At 37.4% G+C, this 26,667-nt stretch overlaps 1 protein-coding gene across 3 annotated transcripts in view; it reads left to right on the forward strand.

Annotated features, from left to right (window-relative positions):
* daam1a (dishevelled associated activator of morphogenesis 1a) overlaps nucleotides 1-26,667 on the forward strand; it is a 305,416-nt gene that overhangs the window by 200,684 nt on the left and 78,065 nt on the right. For all 3 annotated transcript variants that reach the window (XM_039741919.1, XM_039741918.1, XM_039741920.1), the window contains exons 4-13: nucleotides 3,040-3,111; nucleotides 16,006-16,100; nucleotides 17,720-18,053; nucleotides 18,679-18,789; nucleotides 18,887-18,990; nucleotides 19,082-19,148; nucleotides 19,253-19,370; nucleotides 20,548-20,686; nucleotides 25,017-25,075; nucleotides 25,228-25,415. In XM_039741919.1, the coding sequence (XP_039597853.1) occupies nucleotides 3,040-3,111; nucleotides 16,006-16,100; nucleotides 17,720-18,053; nucleotides 18,679-18,789; nucleotides 18,887-18,990; nucleotides 19,082-19,148; nucleotides 19,253-19,370; nucleotides 20,548-20,686; nucleotides 25,017-25,075; nucleotides 25,228-25,415 (1,287 nt within the window). The remainder of the gene's footprint in view (nucleotides 1-3,039; nucleotides 3,112-16,005; nucleotides 16,101-17,719; nucleotides 18,054-18,678; nucleotides 18,790-18,886; nucleotides 18,991-19,081; nucleotides 19,149-19,252; nucleotides 19,371-20,547; nucleotides 20,687-25,016; nucleotides 25,076-25,227; nucleotides 25,416-26,667) is intronic.

Here is a 26,667-nt window from a genome sequence, read left to right on the forward strand (position 1 = left end):
TATTGTGAGGTTTCTAAACACATTTAGGATCCCCCCACAACCCCCCCCAACAGGAACGACACGCTGAAATGCGTCACAAAGCGTGATTGCAGTGTCTATGGAAGATTGTTTGTCCATTGCTGGGGTAGGGCAATAGCAGGCTAACAGTGCTGCAGTGAGGCGCCACAGAAGCAAATCATAAAAGATTGGGGTCACGCTATAAGTCCCTGTCTTACACCTCAAAACACGAGGCCAAGTCTCAGTACTTTAGCAAAACCAGCTTTATTCAGCTTGAAACAGGAACGGCACCGTTATTTATTGTAGCCTGATCTGCCATTCTGCTATGCACAGATACTGCAGTCAGGCAGGGTTGTGGCCAGGTTAGTGACCAAGTAATCCTGTTATCTGCATTTACAATGTACATGCTCCTAACCTTGCATCACCCAACGAGATCTTTTCTGTTTACCTTGGTGGAGAGATGCAGCATAGCTGTGAGCCTGCTGTTGCCCCGTACAGACACAGAGATCGCACTTCGGGACACTCTTCGGCGTGCTGTCTAGTTGGCGGAGATCCCAAGAGAGTTTACAAACCTCACATTTTCTTGAATGAGTGCAGCATTAATAGGAAATACATAAAAACAGCTTCTTCAAATGCAGCAGTTCACAAAAGTTTGCAACCCGAGATTTTTGTTCTTTTTTTGCTCCGTCTTTCAAGAAAGTTGACAGTGTCGATGGCGAAATTCCAAATTCACAGGCAATGTCTTTACAGTACAAGGAAAGTTTGAAGAAAGAAAAAAAAATTACAAGGTATCTGTTTGGGGGATCGTTGTGCACAACTGAGTTGCAGCCACAGAACTAGCTGCTCTGTGGATGATTCATTCAGGCATTTCAAGGTCTTTTGTGCACTTTGTTGTAATGAAAGTATCTGCTGAATGTACTTCGTAGTAACGAGATTTCAATAGACTCATGTCATATGGGGAAGCTGTTGGGAGCATAAAAATACTTTGTTGTAAAGATATTCGTTGTAACGGAATTTTAACTGTATATGTAAAAGTAGTATTTTCTTGTACCTTCAATAACCTTTCCTTTACTCCCAAACCTTTTCCTATGCTGGAGCTGGAGATGACCAACACCATAGTTTTCATATAGAGTTTTTAATTGCCTTTGAATATGCGTTACTGATTCCCTCTCCATTGCAAGAAATTAAATAACAGGTCATTGTATAAATTATACATCACCTCATGACACCACTTTCAGGTTCACCTGCCCATGCGCTAGATAACATACTGTTCTGTAGTGTGAAAGCAGGCATTTCAGGTTAATATTATAATAAGATGCAAACATGTCATGTTAATCCTAACTTTAGTACAGAAGTATTGAAGATTTTGTTTTTGGACAAACCTCTTAGTTGAATTGATTGCATGTGTTCTAGATACATTACAACATGTACTCAAATCCTGCTTGAACTGCTGCTTCTGCAGTTGTATATCTGACACTTGTTAAGTAAATACACACTTAACATTCTCAAACTTGAGCTGAAGAGGGCTGCAGCAAAACTTTAAATGGAGCATATTTGTAAAAAAAAAAAATAATTTAAAGAGTTGATTATTTTGGCCTAAATATTCAGATACTTTGTCTGCCAGCTGTGCAAGAGTGCCCTCAATGAACCATTCAGCGAGTGAAGTACCATCTCCTTATGTGACCTAAAACCACTACCACCACTTTAGGTTGAAATAACTGGACTTTGTAGCTATCACCATAGGATAAAATGAAAAACCAAAGAACTATTTAGTACTGTAGATATAAAGATGTTAAAATTATTGATAAGGAGCAGAGACTCCTTAAACTATTACCTAAAGACTTTTGATTGCACTTTTGATTGTGTAATGTAGCTACATCTTGATGCACACACTTTGTGATGTAAGGAAGCTAACGAAAACAGAGATTCAGTTTGGCCCTGGAGCACGGCTTATTACCGATCTCTATACAGATTGACAAGAAAAGAAGGGAGCGCTTACAATGTTTGCAAAATGTCTTGCGGTCAAATGAGAGTAAAATATTTTCTTTGGTTAAAATGCCAGGCATATTGCTGGCCGGTGTATTATTAAAACAGTTTGCAGGTGTTAAATCGGGCAATAGGGATACATACCATCACTTAGGACTAAATATAAGCAGATGCTATGGCTTTGTTCCATCTTATCACACTGTCCTTAGAACCGATTGTGGAAGTCTGCTTATAGAATGTGCTGTCTTGGGCCGGACGCTGGCCAGCATTCCTTAGGGAGGACAGATTGCATAAGGAGAAACCTTTTTTGTGGTAATTGGAGGCTTCTAGTCACCTGATTTAAGTGCAGACAACTGGTAGATTTAACTCTAAGCTAACCAGAGAGCCTCACTATTGGCAACAATAGAGGCGTCACCTGCAGTAATCCTCTTGGACCAAGCCAACTGTAGGGATGAAGTGCTAGAGATGCACAGTCAACAATTATGGAAATTCTTTTAGTTCACTGAGCAGTAAAGAGCCTTGTTAGCATCTTGAATCTGAGATCTCCAGCAGCTGGTTGAATTTGTAGAAACCTCTTCATATGGCAATGTTTAGAAACACACAATTGTGATCATCACTCAAGAGAAGTCGACTTGTCTTTGATGTTTTATTTCCGTATGTTTGTTATGAAAGTCCATTTTACTTTAGTGCTGCTGTGTTTGTTAACCAAAGGATGGATTAGATTTATGAGTTCCATTATATTTGTTCTTGTTATAATCAACATTAAAATAAACTTACTAACTAACCAGCCAACACATTGCTTTGTCAAAGTGTTATGTGATCTCGCAAACTTATTTTTGCCTACGAAAATGGTACAGAGTGAGCATCTTGGTGAATATCCTGCTGTGTAGGATCTTCACACTTAATAAATAAGGAGTGAGTTGGGAGCTTGCAGGAGAGACTCCTATCAGATTTTTCTGTTACATTTCTTCACAGGCTACTGAATAATTACTTTAAGAATCATTGACTTACAAGCATTCATCTTGATAATGGGATTTAACGTTTTTGTTTTTATAGGAGCAAGAAGAGAACAAGGGTGCTACAAGCTGGCCGGAGTTCTACATTGACCAGCTGAACTCGATGGCTGCTGTGAGTATCTTAGCTTATTGAAGTACTAAATAGAAGCAGATGAGGTGATGGCTTCACAGAGCCACATAAAAACAGTAACAGCTCTTCGGTTCTTCTTAAATACCTGTGAGCCGAAAGTGTCACTAAGGTTACATATCACCATTTTCAGATTTTGATTACAGCAATAGACCACGTGGGAATTAGAAGGCAGTAAGCGCAATTTCTTTCAGCATCTTATCGTAAAGCCAAATCTATTTCTTTCCAACATAATTCGTGTCTTTGACCAAGCTTTACTTAAATGCTGATCGTATCAGTTCTGAAAATTTTACAGTTAATTAAATAACAGCTGTTGCATAAAATAAGCATAGAGTTGACTTATTCATTACTATTTTTATAAGTAACACCCATATAACAAAGTAATAGCAAATGATGCTTTACATCTGGGTAATAAAACACTTAAGGACGAGTAAGCATGATAAGCTTAGCTAATTTCAAAGTAAAATCTTTGGGGAAAAATAATGAATTATTATGAGGAAGAACTTTGTGATAGCAAAGCATTTTTGTCCAATGGCATATTGCATTTGGAGTTTGTTGAATATTAAAACTTTTTTCGAGGGATCTCCTTCCTTTCCTCTTTGTTCATATTCTTGCTCCCCCTGTTATTTCCTGCCTATTTGACTTGATCAGGTTTAAAGTTTTGTGCTCTAAATGTCAACAGCACCTTGTATGTCCATAAGTGGATGATTTGTGGTGGTACTACAGTACCTATCAAGACTTTTTCTGAGATAAAAGTTTGGTTAGTTTAATGATTTACTATAGAACTAATTATAAAAGAGACTCTGAAAAATGAAGGGTTTGATCTGTGAAGCACTTCCATTTAGTGTTCACCATGAAAGACCCTAAGTAAAATAAAGACCAATTCCTTATTGCATTAGAATCTTGACTCAACAGCATTAAGTAATGGTGATGCCTTAGCTGCAGAATATAAAGCACTCTCCTGGTCACATCTTCATCACCAGGGTGCTTTTTAAAAATAATATGGCGTTTTTAAAATCCACTTAATTCAGTTTAGTGTTGTGTGGCAACATCGGATGTAATGTAGGAGCTGGTTGTGGATGGTGCCCCTGCCTAGCACAGGGCCTACTCATGCACGTGTCCATAGTTGCAATTATATGAGCCCAGTTTCAAGTTGTCAGTTAACCTCGTACACTCATCTTTGGGGTTAGTGAGAGGAAAACACGTGCAGACATGGGGCAGACTCTATACCAGCAGTTTTCAACTTTTTTGACTTGTGACTAGCAGATGACTGAAGAAATCTTCATGGACTGGTGAGGTGAAAAATATAATAAAACTGGTTTTATTTACACACTCTATTAATAATCTGACCAACCAGTTGCTGAAGTGGAAATGCAAACGCGGCGGTACTCTCTTTTTAAGTCAGATTTCTTGCCTGAAGAAGGGGCCTGAGCTGCCTCAGAAGCCTGCAAGTTGTAATCTTTTTATTGAGCCAATTAAAATATGTCATTTTACTTAACTTCTCATTAAGTGAGATTTCTTAATAGAGGGGAGACTCTACCATCCAGATTTACGAACATTAGATCAGAGAGCAGGGTCCTACTGGGAGTTTCCAGTGTCTAGATTTACTAATATTAGCTCAGTGGCCGCATTTGGAGGGTTGGGGGTTTGCTTTGGGCAGAGTATGGTTAGCCTTGGAGCTTTGAGCATCGTTTTTGCTGAAAATCTAAAAAAAGTGTTCCCATTAGGTAAAAATGTATGACAGGGGGATTTACTGATATTCACAAAAATATTCTATGGGCCAGTACTGGTTTGTGGGTGGGTGGTTGGAAACAGTGCTCTACACGATCAGTTACCAGATTTTGGAATCGATCTATGGGCAACCACTGAAATACAAAATATAGACATTATACAAAGTACAGACAAGAGTATGCAACAGTTTTGAGAACAGAGTCAAGCAAAAGATACCGAATCTTTTTAGTTTAAGTGTGTCTACACTAAGAGAAGATTTAAGTGTTTAAAGTGAGAAAACAGAGTAAGTGTTGGTTGTTGCATTAAAAGATGCTCCTCTGTGAGCATTAGTTAGGAATACAGTGGCACAGAAAATGCAGATTTTACTGTAGTGTTAGAAACCGTGCCTTCTGAGAAGCAGATGCCCAGTTCTAAAGTGTAAAATTAGCCAGCTCCCTCGGGAGTTTTAAGTCTTGAGCGAATATATTGGCAATTCAGAAAATTAGGTCAGGCATTGCCAGGAAAAAGAGTTGTGTTAATGTAGGCCCTGGAAATAAATGTCCATAAATATTTGTATTTAATAAGTGTTTAAAGTGTTTTATTTTATAATATAGCACCTTTTAGTGTGAAAGAAGTAAATGTAAGCCCCCCAGCAAGTAAAGAGTAATAGTAACTATTGCAGTATGAACTAGAAATTAAATTTTAGGTCCATCTTCTTAGCCTCTGGCCTTTTCTTATCAAATGTTTTTCATTTTTGTTTATGACAAAGTCAGTGAAGAGTTCACAATCACTGCCTTTCACCTTTCCTTTCACAATTAAGGATTTATTTCCTAGCAAAGTAGTTATTGAGTTTGTTGAACTAATGCCATTTACATCAAAAGAAATGCTTTCAATTACTGGCTAAGGTAATTTAACCATCTGGATCCATTATTTTTGGACACAGTCGTAACAGTTAATCTTTACAAAATGCAAAGGAGCGGAGAGCTGCTGAAGGGTATATAGGGATTACTTAAGATTGACGGGACTTTGATTGTCACATTTTATTGCTTATCATAAATGCCTGTGAAGCACACATTTTCAAATTTCTTAATTTCATATCTCGTTATGTTTTCATTTCATGTTATATGCAGGCAGTATGTCCCAGACTGTGTGGATTTCAATCTGTTGCCAGAAGAGCATAGAATTCTGACAGATATCAAGTCTGTCAGCATTTCTTTTTTCTTTAATTCCTGGCACCCAAACAATTCTAACGGAAACCACTCTGAGCGAAGCTGCTGACAGTTTGTGTTAGCTACCACTGACAAGGTCAAATGTCAAGGGCATGTCTGTTTACATGTGTGCCATATTCTTTAATATTCCCCTTACTTTGCTTCAAAGCTTTTGCAAATTAAACACAATCCCTTCTGTGAAATAAAAGGAGACAAAATGAATGGTATGCTTAATCATTAACACAGCCACCTTCAATAATTCATAAGGTCGCAAAGGCAAGTTGAGTATGAAAAGGATTATATTAACTTAACAAAGGGCAAGGCTGTCAAGGGTGTAGCTGTTTCAGATTTTACAAAAGTGACACCAGTCCATGCTGTTTTTTATTAAACATTATCTATTGTAAAATGTATCAAGTGCTTTATAAAAATGTTCACCTTGAAAAGTACCATATACATTAGATTTGATAATAATGAAGTTTTCCTTAGAGATTCTGTTTTTCAGATTTCTAAATATGCCTTTGTGGAAATTTGAAAATCTTGTAGGCATATATACAGTATAGATAAATCACAAAGAAAAAAATCATTCAACATTTGAGGATTCTTTTATTTGTTTGGAGTGTAACTTAATGAAGTCAGACATGCAGTCTTGCTCCCCTAGAAAACTTAAAGTGATTAGAGTGACTGTGTTGTAGAACCACATCATGAAGAGATTTAAAGGTACACTCCTCCAGCAAAATGTTGCTTTGTCAGTCTGGAATTTGATTAAAAAAAAAGCTATTTTTAAGACTCTAGGCTACTAAAAAGTCGCATCAGAGCCTTGTTGTTCTGAAGAGATACTAGTCAACCTTCCTATGAGTATTGTCATTATTTCACAAAGTGGCTAGGAGCCTAATAGGCCTTTCTCTCTTCCACTTGGCTAAAGTTCATTACTTTGCCATCAGAGAGACAGTGGGCAAAAAGGGATCGCCATAATAGAACGTGGGTGCTTCAGTATGTTCTGTCCTATAGACAGGAGAGTCACAGGTGGATCGCAAGTTGATATGTCTGGAAGAAGGCCCCCAATGTAGTCTCATAGTAAGACCCTCCAGATAATACTAGTGGCAGTCTTATCATTTGGGGAAGCTTTTCTCCATCCAGGACCTGGACAACTTGGTATCATCACAGGATGCCTGAGTTCTCATCTGTGTCAGAGGATTCTCTAGGAGAATATTAGATTTAACGATTCATGAGCTAAGTCTGCAAGTTACATTATCTTAAAACATTGCAATAATCCAAAAAAACACACAATCAAGTCTACAAGCAAGTGCTAGCTTAGAGTTTGACAAAACCCCAATCCATCTCCGCAGGCCAACCTCTAAGAGTTGTTGTGCCAGAGTCTAAAATGAACAACTTGAAAATGAACACATGTCACAAAGCTAATGCTAAAGAAAGACTAATCAATAATTACATGAAACATCTAATCTCAGTTATTCCTAACAAAAGTGACACCATTACTTATGTTGTCTTATAAAGAGAATTATTTTTTCTAATGGGGGAATACTGAGTTTATTGGGCATAAATATGGAGTCAGCCCTCCCTTTGCAGCTGAAACAGTCTACACTCTTCTGGTTAAAGTATCTACTTTAAGACTTTGGTGTGCGTCAATGGGAATTTGTGTTCATTCAGCATTTTTGAGGTCAGGTACAGATGGTGGACAGAAGACCTGCATCGTAATCCACATTCCAGTTCATCCCAAAGGTGTTGAATAAGGTTGAGGATAGGACTCTGGGCAGGCCACTTAAGTTTCTCCATGTCTTTTTAAGCTCAGCTGACTGTGTGCAATAAGACACAGTCATGTTAAAATAGAAAGAGGCCTCCCTCACAGACTTTCCACAGTTGTCTAAGATGTCTTTGTAAGCTGTGGCATTAAAAGTAAATTTCACTGGAACCAAGGGGCTTCACCCAAAACCTGACAAACAGCCCTAGACCGTTATCCCTCCTCCACCAAACATTATAGTCCAGTAGGTGGTGTTTTCCTGACATCCACCAAACAACAGCAACATTTTTTTATAAAGCACATTTTCATACAAATAATGTAGCTCAAAGTGCTTTACGTGATGAAGAAAGAGAAAAAAGACAAAATAAAATTAGGGAACACTAATTAACATAGAATAAAAGTAAGGTCCGATGGCCAGGGAGGACAGAAAAAAAAAACTCCAGACGGCTGGAGAAAAAATAAAATCTGCAGGGGTTCCAAGGCCACGAGACCACCCAGCCCACTCTAGGCATTCTACTTAACATAAATGACCTCAATTAGTCCTCATGGATTTCAGGCTTCACATGAAAGATCTTGATGACGATGATGGTCATGTGGACCTCTGGCCTTCAATCCATCAATGTAGGGACATCACAGTGCTTTGATCGGGTGGTTCCACCACAGAAAACCGGAAAGAGAACAGCAGAGAAAGTAGGGGTTAGTACGGATTTCGGCTATCATGAATGATAATGATAATCAAATGCATATACAGAATATCAGGGTTAAACTAAAATGAAGCTATGAGAAAGCCATGTTAAAATAATGAGTTTTTAGCAGTTTTTTAAAGTGCTCCACTGTATTAGCCTGGCGAATTCCTATTGGCAGGCTATTCCACATTTTAGGTGCATAACAGCAGGAGGCTGCCTCACCACTTCTTTTACGTTTAGTTCTTGGAATTCTAAGTAGACACTCATTTGAAGATCTATGGTTACGATTTGGAGTGTAAGGTGTAAGACATTCCGAAATATAAAATGGAGTTAGATTATTTAAGGCTTTGTAAACTATAAGCAGTATTTTAAAATCAATTCTAAATGACACAGGTAACCAGTGTAGTGACATCAAAACTGGGGTGATGTGCTCAGATTTTCTTTTCCGAGTTAAGATTCTAGCAGCTGCATTGTGCACTCGTTGCAATTGATTGATGTATTTTTTGGGTAGTCCTGACAGGAGTGCATTACAGTAATCTAGCTGACTGAAATCAAAAGCGTGAACTAATTTTTCAGCACCTTGCAATGTTATAAGAGGTCTAACTTTTGCTATGTTTCTTAAGTGAAAAAATGCTGTCCTAGTAATCTGATTAAAATGTGATTTAAAATTCAGGTCAGAGTCAATAGTTACCCCTAAATTCTTTACCTCCGTCTTGAATTTTAATCCTAATGCATCAAGTTTATTTATTTACTGCAAGATAATAAAGTGTGATTCATCAATCCAGAGAACACGTTTTCTGTTCTCCAGAGTCCAATGGCAGCATGACATGCCATAAATTTCATGAAGGTCCTGATAGACAATTCTTGTGCTGATGTTTCTTCCAGAGGTACTTTGGAACTCTGAGTGTGATGTAACAGAGGATAAACAAATTATATGTTATGAAATGTGCTCCACCACTTGGCACCCCCTGTGTGAGTTTGCATAGTCTGACATTTTTTGGCTGAGCTGTTGTTGCTCCACCTCACAGTAAGAATAGTACTTCCAAGTTGGCCAGGTTAGATCTAGTGGAGCAGGAATTGTATGTACTGATTTGTGGAAAAGATGACATCCTGTGACAGTGCCACTTGTAAAGTCACTGAGCTCTTCAGTGTGATCCACCTTACTGCTAGTGTTTGTCAATGCAGATTGAATGGCTATATGCTGATTTTATTCACCTGTTAACACTGGTTGCAACTGAAATGCCTGAACTCCATTATTTGGAGGGGTGCCCACATACTTTCAGCCATTTATTATATGTAAACATTTTATTCAGGAGTATGCTGACATTCATACACAGTACCTCATTTAAAACTTTATTTAAATTATACTGTTCACCAATTCCTAAACATAAACTGGCATCTTATTCACAAGTCAGTTCCTTCCTTAATCAAAATGTGTTTAGAGTAGGGGATGCTTTTGTCATGAATGAACAAAGCAGGCTTCAAACATGATGGAATGTATATCCAATTCACGGTGAAGTTTGCTGAAGAATTTTGCTCCAATAAGTAAACTCAATATAAAATTGGTTTTACAAAACAGAAATAGGGTTTAAAAGCAAAACCCTATTTTTAAAATGTAAAGGGAGAAAGAGAACGTACAGTATAAACTGTACGCATCCATATTCTGCTGTGTCAATTCAATGCCCAGCCACAGTGCACAGTGAGTTTTTGCAATTCTCCCCTGTTTTTCATATCCTTGGGTTACTTTGCAAATCTCAAAGACATGTTGTTGACTGGAATTCAACCCATTGTTAGAGGCCTTCTTCAACAGAGGGGTAGGCTTAGCTTCCCATGACACCATAGTGATTTGACATAGGTGCTGAAAATAGAATTTCGCATTCATTTCTCCAAGTACAGTTTTTCCACCAGTACATTTCACATTTTTCTCCAGGGGTGGAAATGGACAGCTTCTTTTTCTTTTCCTTCTTCCATAGTCATTCCCATTTTATGTGGTGTTGCTGGGTTACAGCAATATAAGGATAACATATATATTCACATAGAAGTGGATCTAGCCTAGATTTGAATTTGGAACCCAGTCACAGTGAAGTGCTTATGTTGCCTGCTTTTTATCATGCATCTGCAATTCCTATTGTGGGTGCAGTGTTGTCGAGCCGGAGCTTCAGATCCCAGCCCTTTTCTTGGGTGATGGATACTTCAGGTACCTCCAGCATGTATATAATTGAAAATTGTATTTACATTTGAAATGAATAGTTTTGGATAACTGCCTAGGCATTTGTAAAGCATTGTAATTTACATTTACCCCTCCACCACAATCGGTGGTAGATTGTAATTAATATTGTTCTTTCTGTCAGAACATCCTAGGGTTTTTTAATATCACATAATTGTTCTTAGCATGTCCACCACTAGAATATTGTACCCACCCTGGGCATCAGCTGCAGTCAGTCTGTGCATGCCCACAATGCCACAGGTAAGGGGGAGACCTTTGGAGTTAGTGAGCCACTACAGCTGTTTATGGGGTGATTCCAGTCTACAGACAGCAGACATGCATCCCATCTTCTTGTTCAGATTGTGCTATGGATTTTTTTCTCACTTCAAAGAATAAAATTTTGTGCTCAAAGCCTTCTCATTTTTTTCTTTATTTTACTCTCATGGGGAAGCAGAGTGGCGCAATGGCAGCCCTGCTCCCTTTTAGTGAGGAGACTAGGCTTCGTGTCCCAGATGCTCCCTGTATGGCGTTTATATATTCTCCCCATGTCTGTGTAGGTTCCTTCTGGGTGGTCCAGTTTTCTCCTACAGTCCAAAGATGTACAGATTAGGTGAACTGACATTGCTAAATTAGCCCCTGATATGAGTCTGTGTGTTCTTCCTACCATGGACTGGTGTCCTGTCCTATCCTGTCCCACCCATAGGACTTTTTGCATATGTGTAGCATAAAAGACAGTACCATCTTGTGTAGTTTGAGTGTTATGCCAGCAGGAGTTTCTTAGTTGTTATATTTATGTGCTATCTCTTGGAAAACACTGAAAGTTTTAAAACCAGTTTAGTCCAGTTGTATTGCTTCCTGTCAATGTTCATTTTAATGAGTGCTAAAATATTAATTTATTACTGTAGTTATAGTTGGAAGACCAAAACATTATTTGGATATACCATAGCCGTTGATAACACTGAGCACTGCTCAGTGTGCTGGCTGGCTGACGTCAAGGTTTCATTTTAACATGAAGTCATATTTTATACACAAATCAGTGAGGTGGTTAAAGGTAAAATTTTTCAACATCTTGAAATAATCTGAGTATCCTAATTGTTAGAAACAAAACACCCAAATTATTTTCTCTTAAGTACATTGTATCAAAGTACTATCACACAAAGATCCATTATTTATAGGAATTTTTTTATTGTCTTAATATTTTCACTGCAGAATCTCTCTTTGCACAGTTCAGCCTGTGAGACTGATGTGGGCAATTAGTTAAATGAACGCCATGGCTCAGCATAGTTAATGTTACAGCAAACCTGCCCAATGCCAATACAAGATTGTGAGCAGAATCACAACACTCCTGGTCCCGTTATTACCACCTTGCAAACACCTGGCCAGTGTTCAGTACCCTGGATATGCCATGATTAATCTATCCACATTCCTGCATTACACACCATCTGCCTTAAATTCATTTACTTTTGTTTTCTTTCAAAAAGTGTGTGCTTTTAAAGTCAGTCAGTCGGTCATTCTCCAACCCGCTATATCCGATCACAGGATCACAGTTGTCTGCTGGAGCTAATCCTAGCTAACACAGGGCGCAAGGCAGGAACAAATCCCTGGGCAGGGCGCCAGCCCACCGCAGGGCACACACCCACACACGCACACCAAGCACACACTAGGGACAATTTAAGATCGCCAATGCACCTAACCTGCATGTCTTTGGACTGTGGGAGGAAACCCACGCAGACACAGGGAGAACATGCAGACTCCACGCAGGGAGGACCTGGGAAGCGAATCCAGGTCTCCTTACTGCGAGGCAGCAGCACTACCACTCACTGCACCACCGTGTTGCCCACTTTTAAAGTCATCTTGTATAAACAAAGTACTATATTATTAGGTACTGTATAAATTTGGATGCCATCATTAAAAATCCCTTCCAGGAGGCGCTGTCTTGGAGCACTTTTTGCCACTGGCTCATTCTACCATAGAGTTCTAAGAAGCACCACTAGGGGTCTTTTCTGCCTGCTGCCATCTGGTAATTCAATGCTTCCTCCCCACATCCCACACTAAATGTGTATTCTCTTTAAGCTTGTCTTGCGCAACATAGATTTATTTTTTTTATTTATCTATCTTATGATTGATTGTATTATTTGTCCTTTGAGTCTGTATCCTTGTTTTTTTATTTCTGCTACTTTATGCATCTAAATTTCACCTTGATTAATAAAGTTTATCTCATCTGTATAAGAGTTTTAATTGAAGAATATTCCTGTTTCACTTTATTCATATTACTAATTTCAACTAAAAAACTGCTAAAAATATTGCCAACTGAAAAGAGTGGAAAGTAAGTTTCCTTTTTCATGTATATTCTGGCCCAGTGTGTATGATAATATGATATAAAGTCACCTTTTTAATCATATTTAACAATTACACAATTAAAAAGCAAAAATTGCCTTTTGGTGACCTGTATTTTAAAGTACACAAACTAGACGTTTTATGGGACAAGGTAATTGAAATGTTCCAGCTCAATGTAAACTGCCTGTGGTGGCCTACTAAAACAAGAAAATGAAGACAACGCGTCCTCGAACATGACAGGAGAACAGAATGAGGCTGGGTTAAAAATGAAGCTTGTGTGACCTTTCTACTCGTCTTTTTTTGGGTCCCTGTCTCGTTTCCCTCTGTGAGGTTGCTGTCTTTTTTTTTTTTTTTTCTCTACTTGATGTGCAGTGCTGGTACTTTAGGCCCTCAGTGGCAGCATGAACTTCAGGCAGTCATTTAGCTAAATCTTGTTAATATTCCAAATGTTTAAAGAACCAGTTGTCTGTCCAACAGGTATTTTGCCAATCTCAAGGGCAATCTTAAGAGCCTCTTTCTTCTCTATTTGTCACACTTCATTTTCTGTCAGTTTTCTTTTCCTCTTGACATTTAGTTCATATTAAATAAAAGCTGTATCTAGTCCAGTGATTTCTGAAAGATTCTGTGGTAATTCTTGAAACTTTGGGCCTTCTTTGATTTTGTCCGACTTCATATAGAACCTGAAGTATTTTCAGTTTTGGAAGTTTGTGAGTGAAATCTTACGTCTGATTTTTTTTTTTTTCGTCTTTTTTTACAAATTCTTTAACCTACTAATGTTAAAGAACTTCCTGTACTATTTTGCTGCAGCTGAAATACAAATTTGACCTTGCAGAAACCCATCAAATTCTACATTCTGTCATGTTTTAAGCCTAAAGATGGAAAAAAAAGAATTTGGTTGTTCAAAAAGTGGTGCATATCGACCGCCATTATCAATTTGTAAAATAACCTTCAGCATTTTGCTATATTAATAGTAACACATAAACATTCAGGGTGTCATTTTTAACCCCTAGATGAGGTTCATCTTCTGTTAAAAGTAAACAAGTTGACTGATAGACTATTTTTGTCCTTTCGTGATGAAATTCAGAATTTTGTTGAGAAAATTTACTGCCAGACAGCATGTAGTATTTTGATGGGTTGGTCTTGACAGGCATGAACTGACTGACTAGGACATGGTGTCAAATGTACACTTGTGTATTACAGCTTGTAGGAACATCTGAAGCATCGGCAGTTTGTCAAAACCAATAGTACAGTACAAATAGGCCACTTCTTGGGACCTGCTTCAGTGCATATGAGGAATTCATCCACTTTTGTTTTCCTTGGTCCCAGTTTCATTGGAAAATTGAAGCTTATTCTTCTACTAATAAGTAAAAATGTTGTGTTCTGACCTCCAAGACTCCCCGTTGGATAGAGAAGCGTGTTGGTAAATGATATTGAAGGGGGGTTCCCACTGAAGCTTGGGGCGTTGCTTGTACCAGCATTGCCCCGTAAGACCAAACAAGCACCACCATGCCATTACGTTTCCTTGGCTGGCACCTGAATCTCACTGCTTTTGTAAAATATAACACCACAAGGATAGGCTCCAGCTTCCCCACAAACCTTCCCAGGATGCACGGGTTAGGAAAACAGGTGGTGAATAAGAAAATATTGTAACGTCGATGACAAGCTGTACTACCCTTAGGATCAGTCAACTGCAGTATGAGCGGTTCCAACTGTAGTGCTACAAATACACCTGTGCTCTTCCCATTCAAACTGTGCATCAGGCTAAATTCCCTGATGGCGGCAGTTCAGCACTTTGAGGAAATTTCTGCAAATGTTTCGAGCCAATTGACAATGTTTCCAGCTGGAGATGGATGATCATCAACCATCAGCTCAGCCCTATTAGCCTGTCAATGTAAGGATAAGCCCTTTCTCTGGATGCTCTGAGACTGCATATTCCCTCCATTTTAGACTTTTGAACTGTATACAAGGATAATATCACTAGAACCAGGCATGGTTTAGTTCAAGCCGTCTCGTTTTCTGCAAGTTCACTTCTTATCAAATCAATTGATGGTCTTTGTTCTGTTGATTGAATCTTTTCTTTAATTTGACTGTATGCTGAAAGTTTAGGGGCCCTTTTCATTTTTTTTTTTTTTAACCTTCATCATTGTAGTAAAATTGTTATAGTGGACCTTTTTGAACTGTGCAATCTGCACTAAGTGTGTTTATAGATAGTGATGTTTTCTGTTGATTTAAAAATTTTCACTAACTGACTGTCACATTTTGGAAAAAGAAAAAAAAAAAACCTCTGAATTCATTTACATGATGGTCATACTTTTGATTGGATGGCAAGATTCTGTCTTGCTTAGTCCTTTCCGTAATCCTTTGTTTCTTTTGTTCCTGAACTTAATTTTTTTCACTGTACTCTACTCTCACTTTGAACTTAAAATGATAAACTGAATGCAGGCAGATTATACACTGAGCATTTTTTAGTCAGTCATTTGCTAACCCACTCAGTCCCGAACACGGACATGGGGGTCAGCTGGAGCCTAATCCCTGAATGGGGCACCAGCTCATCGCAGGGCGAACACACAAATCCCCCCCAAATATAGGATCACCAGTTCATCTAACCTGCATGTCTTTGGAGTGTGGTAGGAAACCGGAGCACCTGGAGGAAACTTACACAGACATGGGGAGAACAAGCAAACTCTATGCAGGCAGGGAGGACCCGTGACGCGAACCCTGGTCTACTTACTGTGGGGCAGCAGCGCTACCCCTGCGCCACCATGCCACCCACACTGAGCATTACGTTTTTTTTTTTTAAATATGTATTTATCATTTAAAAGCTGCAAATGGCAACTTTATGCAAACATGTTTTAAAGATATCTTAACACAATTTTAGTTTGAAGTTTTGTATATAAAAGTAAAACTTTTATAAGCTACTGTCTAAGTGTGATTTTTATGTACATGTAATTTATCTGTTACTGTCTCTTTGAACAGAGGAAAACTCTTCTAGCTTTGGAGAAAGAAGATGAGGAAGAGAGGAATAAAACCATTGAAAGTCTAAAGACTGCACTTAGGACACAGCCGATGAGGTGAGTTATTTGCACCTGTGACATTTTCCAGGTTTTTTTGGGATTTTTTGTAAGTTAAACTTCTTACTAAATGAATTAGAGTTCACTTGATATGTAAATGACTTAGATTTTGGTGGCAGTTGAGCTACCCAGCTTTCCAAGCCTCTGTATTTTTGATCTGCACTAACTCAAGATGTGGCATGATGATGGTTAGCATCTGAATACCATGGTTGATGTCTTCGTCCTCTGATTAAAGTTCCAGAAGCTTCTGAGCAGGAGAGCCAGTTCTGTTTGTTTTGATAAAGAAACCAAATGAGTCCAAGAAAGTGGAGCAGTAAAGCGCAACATCTCTCTTGTTGGTTTTTATAATATTTTGGTTATTGCAGTAAATAGCACAAACGCATTTGTGCTTAAGAAGTCTTGACATGACCTACTTTCCTTCCCAGGCAGGATACCCATGGTTCTTACAGTACATGTAGGAGTTATTTTCTTGATATAATTTGGACATCCCGGCTTAAGTTGACCTGTTATGTGAGTTATAAAAGCACCTCATCACCTGTTGCGGTCCCCTGCCAAATGTTTTCTCCAAATCTGCAAATGCATAATGTAGCTTCTTTCCCTTCACCTGATGATTTATCTGCACATGCTTGACAGCAAAGATGGCATCTTCTGCTCCCTTCCCAGGCATTAGACCAAACTACATTTCACGAACTCTCACCCAATCTCAGATTCCAAAGGGCTGATTACTCGATGTGACCTCCATTCCAGTTGATCAGCCTTTCTTTTGTGTCCTGAAATAAGCAAGCTACTTTTGCATAAACTTTTGTGTCCTTCATTCACACACAATCCTACTGCACAGGTCTATTAACTATTCAACTTCAGTTACAGGTTGGTCCTTGTATTTTCACACAATGAACTTCATTATCCCATACATGCATCTCATTCAGCATCTTCTCCATTTACTTCTTGCAAGTTTCCTTTACCTTGTTGCTATTATTTGCAATGTTCTCTTTAGCATTTTTCAGCCACTTCACAACTTAATCCTTTCTTTCTTGATCCTGAGCACATTTGGTTTTTTGTTTCCTAATTGTGCAAATTACTTTCAAGCTCCTGTCTCTTGACTTCTTTTCTGCCATTTCACTTTGCCTCCTTCTCGATCACACTATCACCTTCTACCTCTTATTTTCTGCCTCCCATTATAGCATCTCTACTTTTCCTCAGTTGCCGTCTCTACCTCTTTTAACCTCACACTTTTATTGTTTTCAGCCATGTGCAGTATTCTTTATCACTCCTCATTTGCCATTCACACCTAATGGTTCTAAAATCTCATTCATGATTTCAAACCGAAACCCTTAATTGTCTGTGGAAGGTCAAAATAAATTGCCAAATTCCTATTCTATAAAGAGATTTGGTTTTGTAATGTACTATAGACTGGAACCATCACAACATAGCATGGCATGATTGACACAAACTTATTTGAGTACATGTTTAGCCCTTTATTTCAAAGGCTATTCAGTAGTAATGTCCCTTGAGCTTGGAACTGGCATAAAGCATAGTATCTTAGGAGCAGGTGAATGGAAAAAGAATATAAGAAAAAGCAATTCTTTTGGCAGTAACCTTTTGGTTTGTTTTCATTTTAGGTTTGTTACAAGGTTCATCGATTTGGATGGCTTGACATGTATCCTGAACTTCCTGAAGAGCATGGACTATGAGACTGCAGAGTCTCAGATACATACCTCTCTGATTGGATGTATCAAAGCACTCATGAACAATTCTCAGGGCCGAGCTCATGTACTTTCACATGTCGAGAGCATCAATATTATTGCTCAGAGTTTAGCCACTGAGAATATAAAGACAAAAGTGGCAGTGTTGGAAATCATGGGAGCTGTGTGTCTGGTCCCTGGAGGGCATAAAAAAATCCTGGAGGCCATGCTACACTACCAGAAGTTTGCTTGTGAGCGTACACGTTTCCAGGTAATACATGCGTACATGCATACCCGATGTAATGTATCAGAATTTTCAGTAACAAGGTTAATATTCAGTGGGCACGCCTTAAAGCACTACATGTAACAAAGTTAAAGGTGTTATAGTCTCTTTGTACTTCAACTAGTTTTAATTGTTTTACCATTTTATTTCTACTGAGGCCATTGCCTGTAAATGGCAATTAAATTTGTGTGATTGTAGCTTTTCACTTTTTTATTATTACATCAATGCTACAAGAGTTATTTTTTCCTCTTCATTATGTTCTGATTCTAATCTTATTACTCATTTTGTTAAGAAAGTAGAAAACAATGTTTCTTGCTTTCATGCTATTGTGTCTGGGTTATAATAGATGTTATCAGAGATTTCACTCTTATTATATAATTGATATCTGGGTGCAAACTTGGAATGAAGTCAGCTGTGAAATTCTCTAAGAATAACACAATCTCGACAGCTACCAACAGTACCACAATGGAGGCCAACATTTAAATATAACATGGTCATTAAAATGACTACACTAGAAAACTTCAACAGTGAAGTAAGGATTTATACTGCACATATTTGAAGGAGATCCTGTACCAATATTTATGTGAATGTTGACGTTTTGTTTTGCTTTCAGACGTTAATGAATGACCTTGATAGAAGCACTGGGCGATACAGAGATGAAGTAAGCCTGAAAACAGCCATCATGTCATTTATCAATGCAGTTTTAAGTCAAGGTGCTGGAGCGGTAAGTGTTATGCCCTTAGAGCACAAAACTGCTAAGAGACTATTCATTGTATCAAATGGCCATTTCCCAAATCTGCTGTGCAAATAATTTTTTCCAGGAAAGCTTAGAATTCCGAATTCATCTTCGATACGAATTCCTCATGCTAGGAATTCAGCCAGTCATTGACAAATTGCGGTCCCATGAAAATTCCACATTAGATAGGTATATACTATTTTACGGAATTTGTTTTTTCTCTATAATTTATTTTTGCTACTTGCGTATTTAAAACATTATTTTGTTCTATGATGTGCAGGCATTTAGATTTTTTTGAAATGCTACGAAATGAAGATGAACTGGAACTCTCAAAACGATTTGACATAGTAAGTGTCCTTGATATGCATTTTTTTTTTCTGTGTATTCAAAGGGCTCTTTTGTGCAAAATATTGCATTGTTTTAAATGACTTGTCTTTATATGCTGTTGTAGGTTCACATTGATAGTAAAAGTGCCACCCAGATGTTTGATCTCATTAAAAAGAAAATGAATCACACAGAAGCATATCCGCACTTTATGTCTATTTTGTACCACTGTCTACAGATGCCTTGTAAGTGTGCTATTTATGCATTTATTTCAATAATTAGTTTAGGTTTGGTTTCATAATAAGTCTTGAGCATGCAAGTGATATAATTCATTGTATTGCTCAGAATCATGCATTCGAAAAACTGTCCAAACATTGTGCCATTCATTTGAATTAACTTGGTTAAATAGAACAAGCACCCCGATATTTCCTGTGGTTGACTACAGTTTCTATTCTTGTTTTTATACAATTGTGTTTTCTGATGCCTAGTATAACAAACTGAACCATATGGTCTTCTCCTGCCTTGTGCTGATGGTTCTAGATGTGGGCATTTTATTAATACATGGCCTTAAAAGCCAGTTTATTGATGAGTATGACAGAGGTAGTGTTGACGTGTACTGTATCATGAGAGAGAGGTTAGGAGCACGCACTGATGCAGCGCATTGCCGCACCCACCACATGACAAACCAACTCAGGATCCCAGAGTGCAGCCATGCAACAGGTGACACCTCAGCAGCACAGTGTAAAGGCACTTTTAATTTGTCCCTAAAATATTTGTACTGAACTTACGGAGTTTGGCCGAATTCTCTTGAGTGAGAATTTTCATATTTACAGTATATAGATTCAGATAGACTCTGAACATGCATACTGAATATGTAGAAGATTATGTCATTTAGCAAGACACTGGGGATTAGAAAGAATCCAGCACTCTGTCTGAAAGTGATATGTGGAGACATTTGAGTTGAATAAAGCTAAAGTTGTTGGCATAACTACCTCTTTTCTCTCATCTCATTCAATATTCTGATCAATGAGCTTTGGTGTTTGGATGGATACGACTGATATACAGTTTCTTATACTTGATATGTTCTCCTAACCCCAACCCAGTAGCTTACTATTTGTATACTTTGGGTTTTAGATTTTTATTTATTGGCATTTTGGCTATTTTGTGCCATATCATCATCAAGTTTATTCCTTATATACATCTTACAGTTTCAATTACTGTATTCTCTTAAATTTTTTACTTAATGCAACCATTTTGTTTTTGTAATAATTTAGCATTTCTTTGAATCAAGTAACCATTCCTTTCAGGTTTATTAGGTATGAAAATGCTATCTTAACTTTATTTGTGAAGAATATTGTGCCGCCCCATTCTCTTAATAATGTATCATAGTCCTCAAGTGGTCAAACTATGTTGTTTTCCCAGATAAAAGGAATGGAAACACAGTGCATTACTGGTTACTTTTGGATCGCATTGTGCAGCAGATTGTCTTGCAGAATGACAAAGGCCATGACCCTGATGTTGCACCTTTGGAGAACTTTAATGTCAAGAATGTTGTTCGAATGTGAGTAAAGCTTTTACCTTCGTTTTTGTGTTTCATTATTGATTATTGTGGTTAAGTGAAGTGTAGCAGAACTTTATCATATTTTACCATAATCTGAAAAGTGTTTTTGTCATGAAAGACTAAAGATTATCGGTTTAGGCGATTATATAACTTATAATTAAAATATGGAAACAAACGTCATCACTATGGCTGTGTTTATGCTTTTATATAATTTTTTCCAATAGTATAATGGCCTTAATGGCTTCATTTTATAATAATATAAGTTTGAAAATGTTAGTAAGTTTGGTTTTTATTATGTTCTGTATGTATGTCATTTTAGTCAATTTTAAATTCATTTGGCATTTTTTTAATTATTCCACATACTTTTTTGTAATTGTTTTAAATAGTCAAATACATTTTTAATATTTTAATTTTGTGTCAGAATCCGTTAAATTATTCAGCACTATTGGCCCTTATCTTTGATTTGTTTTTCATACTTGTTTAGGATTTTGTCTTTATGACATGTACACCTTCCCCAAAAATGATCTTGAAAGTTTCAAAACACCATTTAAAATGAATTTTATCAATACCGTGCTTCTTCTGAAAATCCTCTTTTTTTATGTCGTTGTACATTTAAGCTGATAATCCATTTGAAGGGTTTTATAAATTGGTGTTCATTGAGCGCTCTGTGCCTGTACTTAGTAAAGAGTACTACACCAAAATAAGTTGTAAAAATTATGATAGTAATTTACTGAATTTTGATTGCGAGTTCTTACTATTAAAGAAACCTTCAGCTGTTTATCTACAGTCTTAGAATCTACAACTTGTGTAGCGTAGCAAGTGTAGCAGTTCCTTATTAATCAAATTAATCAAAAGAGATGCTTTTTTTTCCATCCCAACATGTAATGCAAGTCATTTCCTTAATTCCTGTTTGGGTCATTTTTGTTTGTTTGTATGTTAAGATGGTTTGGTTTTCTTTCAAGACAATAGGCATCATTCATCTGCTAATCTGATAAGTTTTCACCAGAGTGTGCTGTATATGCATGCAATTTTTACAACACAATGACAGAAAAAAAGTTGAGGACTGAGTGGTTCCACTCCATTACTTTTCAAATTAGGTTTTGTTCATTTTCTTAGAAAAGTAAAAAATGCACTGGCTGAAATTTTTAACAGACCACAACAGTAGCAGAATAAGTCTGATTAGATGATGAGCCTATTAGCAGCATGAATGGTTTTCTAATTTTAGAAGTAATCTTAGCAAAATCTCCAAGAATCGAATTTGAGATCCTGTTACAAATATCGACAATTGAGGTGTCCAGTGACATTTCTGATGCATTACAGATGTTAATGACTTAGAGTTAATATTTTCTAGGAGCTCTGCCGCTGCACTCGGGTCCCAATCCAGGTGGCTCGTGGTGTAGTGGATGTGGAAAATCGCTACCAGCGCATACTCCCAACCTCTGCTTAACCTCTAAATAAAGCAATGTGGGAATTTGAATGAATTGTGCATTAATAACCTTTAATGTTTTTGCTGTTTTTTGTTTTAGTAATTTTTAGTCCAGCTCAGTTTTGACTGTTGATGAATCAACTGTCCCTTTGCAAGATAGTTTTTGATTTACGCACTGGTCTATTCTGCAGAGCCAATTCACTTTTTGGAAACTGTCTTGACTGAAAAATGCTCTTAGGAAGCTCATCTTAGTCAAAGTGTTTTTAAGAAAATGTCTTGAACATAACCCTGTTACATTCGTTTCTGAGACAGACAAAACAGACACTCGTGGGAGCTTTTAAATTTCCCTGGAAGGTGCCGAAAGTGACAACTGTAAAGCCATTATTACAGTGTAAGACATGAATCATCTTCTGAGATTGATTGCAGTGGAAACCTGTAACCATTCAGCGGGCCAAGTTTAGGATGGCATAACCCTAGATTACAAGGGGCTTATGGCATCATATGCTTAACATAGCCTTGTTAAGACCCATTAACACTTGGGTACAGGCAGCGGTCACACACAGAGGATGCCCACCCAGCTCTATTTATAATTGAAGCATTTAGTGCATGGTTGCGGATTCTTCCATCTGTTTTTGTCTTATAGATCGTGCATATATTTCTAGTTCTGCCTGCACAAGCGTTCATTTTCCCCCATAGTCTTGGTGATTTCCCTCCATGAATTTGTGCATATTGACTATTTCTGTGTGCTTTTGATGTTGTACAGGAACAGGCAGCAAGAAATCACTTCACACAACTGCTTCTCCAGTGAGCCCAGATTTTCTGTCTTGTGCATGCAACATCGATGTGCACAGGACCTCACGGTCAGAAAATTTCAGAGGCATGCCATCACTGACACAAGGATCAATGCACCATGACTGCTATCCATATTAACCCTAGCGCAAGTTCCCTTCGCTGTATTGTTAAACATGGGGCCTGGTTAAACATTTAATTCCGCCCCTAGTGACAGTTGTCAGACTACTGTGACTGTAGGTGCTTTACGCCTAGTTACACTATGGTTAAGATCAGGGTTGAAAGAGCTATCTAACTCAAATAACGGATGCGTGATGTCTATAAATTAGAGGCAGAGTTATATGTTTAACTCAACCCATGTTTAATTAACCATGACCCATTCTGCTGTCTACAGCAAGGACCTTCCACCTAGCAGACCCTTGCAGCGCTGTGGATTTGTCAAGAATAAATGGGCCTTCAGGTCTGTCACAGTGGAAATTTAAACAAAAGACTCAAAGCAGTAATAAATTACTTTATAATGCTCTTCTTTCTTCATTTACACAGATGTTACTAACTTGCCTATTAAAGCACCACTAGTCTTTCTCAATGGCACATTAATCCTCTCAAGTCCCATTGTTTTCCATTTGAAAAGCTGAATGCCCTTAAATTAGAAATGGTATCACATCATATGAGATATTAAAGAATTAGAGCCCTGCACACTCATTATCATTAGTTTTCCGCAGTTGTTATAAGCATTTGGTAATACAGTACTTCCATGCTTAAACCTTAACCAACAGGAACAGTGCTTCAATTGCAAATTCTTAGCTGTTTCTTTTCCACAAATTTAACATACTTTCTTAAAGATAGATAAATGGCTATGAAAGGCACTATATAATAGATAGATTGATTGATTACCTAAATTCAAAAAAGCTATTTTCAACGTTCTCATGATGGATTGTAGACAAGTTTCTACTGTGGTTCACCCATTAGTCCGTTTACATAAAAAAATAAAATGGATAGTCAAAAAAAGAAAAAAAAAGTCTGATTCTGCACCACCAGTTGAGTAAGCAAAATTGAAATGAAAAAATGGAGGGATCCTTGAATGTTCTGGCTAACTAAATATGTAAGCCAGTGATGCTAGATTTTTTGATGCCTCCATGGTGCAAATGGTAGTGCATGTTAAACTTGTTTTGTAAATGAGTGACAGTTTATTTAAAATTGCTGCTATCACCTAATGAGAAAGATTGTTGAAAGCTACATAAATCCATACTCCTATTCCACCATGACAGTATATAGTTTCAAAGACTCGATTTGTTGTTTATCATTGACAAATGAATTTTCACAAAGCTAAAAAAAAAAAAAATCTGAAAGCCCTGTTTGAAGTTAAGTCCTAATACTATCTGAAATGTGCAGAAGCTCTGTGTGGTCCTGAGTGTAACGTATCCCTTCCAGTCCATTACTTACTGAAGACGTATATTTATGAAGCTCACGTATACATTATCAGTGAGCTCTGTTCTATTTAAACAAACCCGTTTGTGAAGATCACATTACATTATACAACATTATGGACCTTTGTGTACAGTTAACGGGTATTTAACTTTTAAATGAAAGGGTAATAAAAAAGTAAAGTTTGATTGATCTGTACATTTTCATTTATTTACTCTACCCGTTCATTTTTAGTAAGGCTTCACAGGTATGAAAAGGAGTAGTAGTGTGTGAATTATTTGGACACAAAAGGATAATAAATCCTTGTATTTAGAAGTTCACATATCCCTTAAAATACTTGAGCATCCATCCATGTACGTTGACTAATTAAGAAGCACCAGAGTTTTTCTCAACAACAACAAGTAGAATTCATAAAGATACGTCAAGTAGGCACATTATTCCATTTTAGATTGCATTACCAAACACTGTACACTGTGAAAGATGGAAATTATCACTTAATCTGTTACTTTTCTTTGCCAGACATGGGAAGTCAGGACTGACATGTGGTGTTCCTGCTTGGTTTTGAATCTGAGATCTAATTGCTGCATTTGCTACCCTGTATACATTTACATTTCAAAATCAATCTAAAAATTGTCTTGCTCTTATTTGTGGTTTAATGTGCTATTTTTCCCCTTTTTTATTGCATTTCAGGCTAGTCAATGAAAATGAAGTAAAACAGTGGAAAGAACAAGCGGAAAAAATGCGAAAAGGTAATTTATTATATACATTTAAAAAAAATACTTGATCCTCATCAAATGATTTACCCTGCAGTTTCTAATCTGAGGTTTACTGGGTACAGTCTAGTTATGGTGAAACCAAAGAGAACTGGCTTGTAACAACTCTGTCTTCCTTCCAAAAACAGAACACAATGAACTACAGCAGAAGCTTGAAAAGAAGGAGCGGGAGTGTGAAGCGAAGTCCCAGGAGAAGGATGAAATGATGCAGACGCTCAACAAGATGAAAGAAAAACTGGAAAAAGAATCTGTTGAGCTGAAGCAGGCAAAACAGCAAGTGGCTGATCTCTCCACACAGCTTCATGATCTCAGCAGTGTATGTCATTTACCATCCTAATTTCCCTTCTTTGTTCAAAGTGGTCCCGGGTAGCCATAGGTGTTTATCTTAGAATAGATAAAGCCTTGCTTTTGAAGGCAACTTCTAGCTGGATGCCATGTTTCGTACATTATTCTCAGAAGCTTTAGTGCTAAGTCTCTTAAGTTGGATATAGGCTAGTCGGATCTTTCAGTGTGGGTAGGCATTTTTAACCAGCCTAAACATTATTGTGCAGATGGCTGTGCCAAAAGTGTAATGCTTAGTTTTTACACTCGGCTGTTTCTTGTAGAAAAATCTGTATTATCAAAATTTTTAAGGGATCAATGGTCCTTATAATTATCTTTTAAAACAAAAAACATTAACAGATTAGTTGCTAGTGTAAATGAATATTCTGTCTTTCAAGTACGCCATGTCCTGCTTACACTTATTTTTGTTGTGGTAGCTAGCTGGTTGCAGTCTGCCAGAATAATAACAGAGTCGATGATGTTTCCTTCATTTAGCTGACATTCTTAGTAAATCATAAATACATACATATCTCCAGACATAGCTGTGTATCTGATTTTAAACTTTTCTTTCCTGCGCATGACATGTCATGAGATGTTTCCACATTAATGAGGTGGGTTTATTGTATGGTAATAATTCCATATTTTACAGTTTGTTATGCTACTGTTTGTAAAAAACATAATGAAAACATAAGGATGAACTAAGGTCACTGCTTATTAGCCTTATGTGACAATTTGACTTATCAAGACAATCTTTAAATAAAACTTCCTTACCCCTTTAGGTTAAAATATTTAACTACACTGGAAATTATTTTTGCTCATCTCAGGTAACTAATGAATGTGGGATAAAAATCATTTACACATTGAATGGACTGTTTTTTGGTTTGGTTTTTTTTTTTTTTTGGATTTTATTGCATCCTTCTTTACCTCAGTAAGGGTTGCTTTTATTTAAATATATTGATTTCAATGAATTGGTTTCTGAAAAATGGATGGCCGGACAATGAGGGTTGATGTTACATTTGCCATTGATTCCATTCTGTTCTAAAACCAGACAGATTATAAAAACATCAGAAATGAAATTAAAAAAACAACCTTTTGATCGTCCACATCCCTCCTTTATTACTTATTAACCTTTCCTTTTTCTTAGTATCCTGCTACCTCACACTGACCCTATTTGTGCAGTTTCAGTCAGCTCATGGTTGGTTTACACAGTCACACATCTTCAGAAAGCTAAGGGTTGTCTCTCTCTG

The sequence above is a fragment of the Polypterus senegalus genome, chromosome 18, assembly GCF_016835505.1.
Source record: "Polypterus senegalus isolate Bchr_013 chromosome 18, ASM1683550v1, whole genome shotgun sequence".
NCBI lineage: Eukaryota > Metazoa > Chordata > Cladistia > Polypteriformes > Polypteridae > Polypterus > Polypterus senegalus.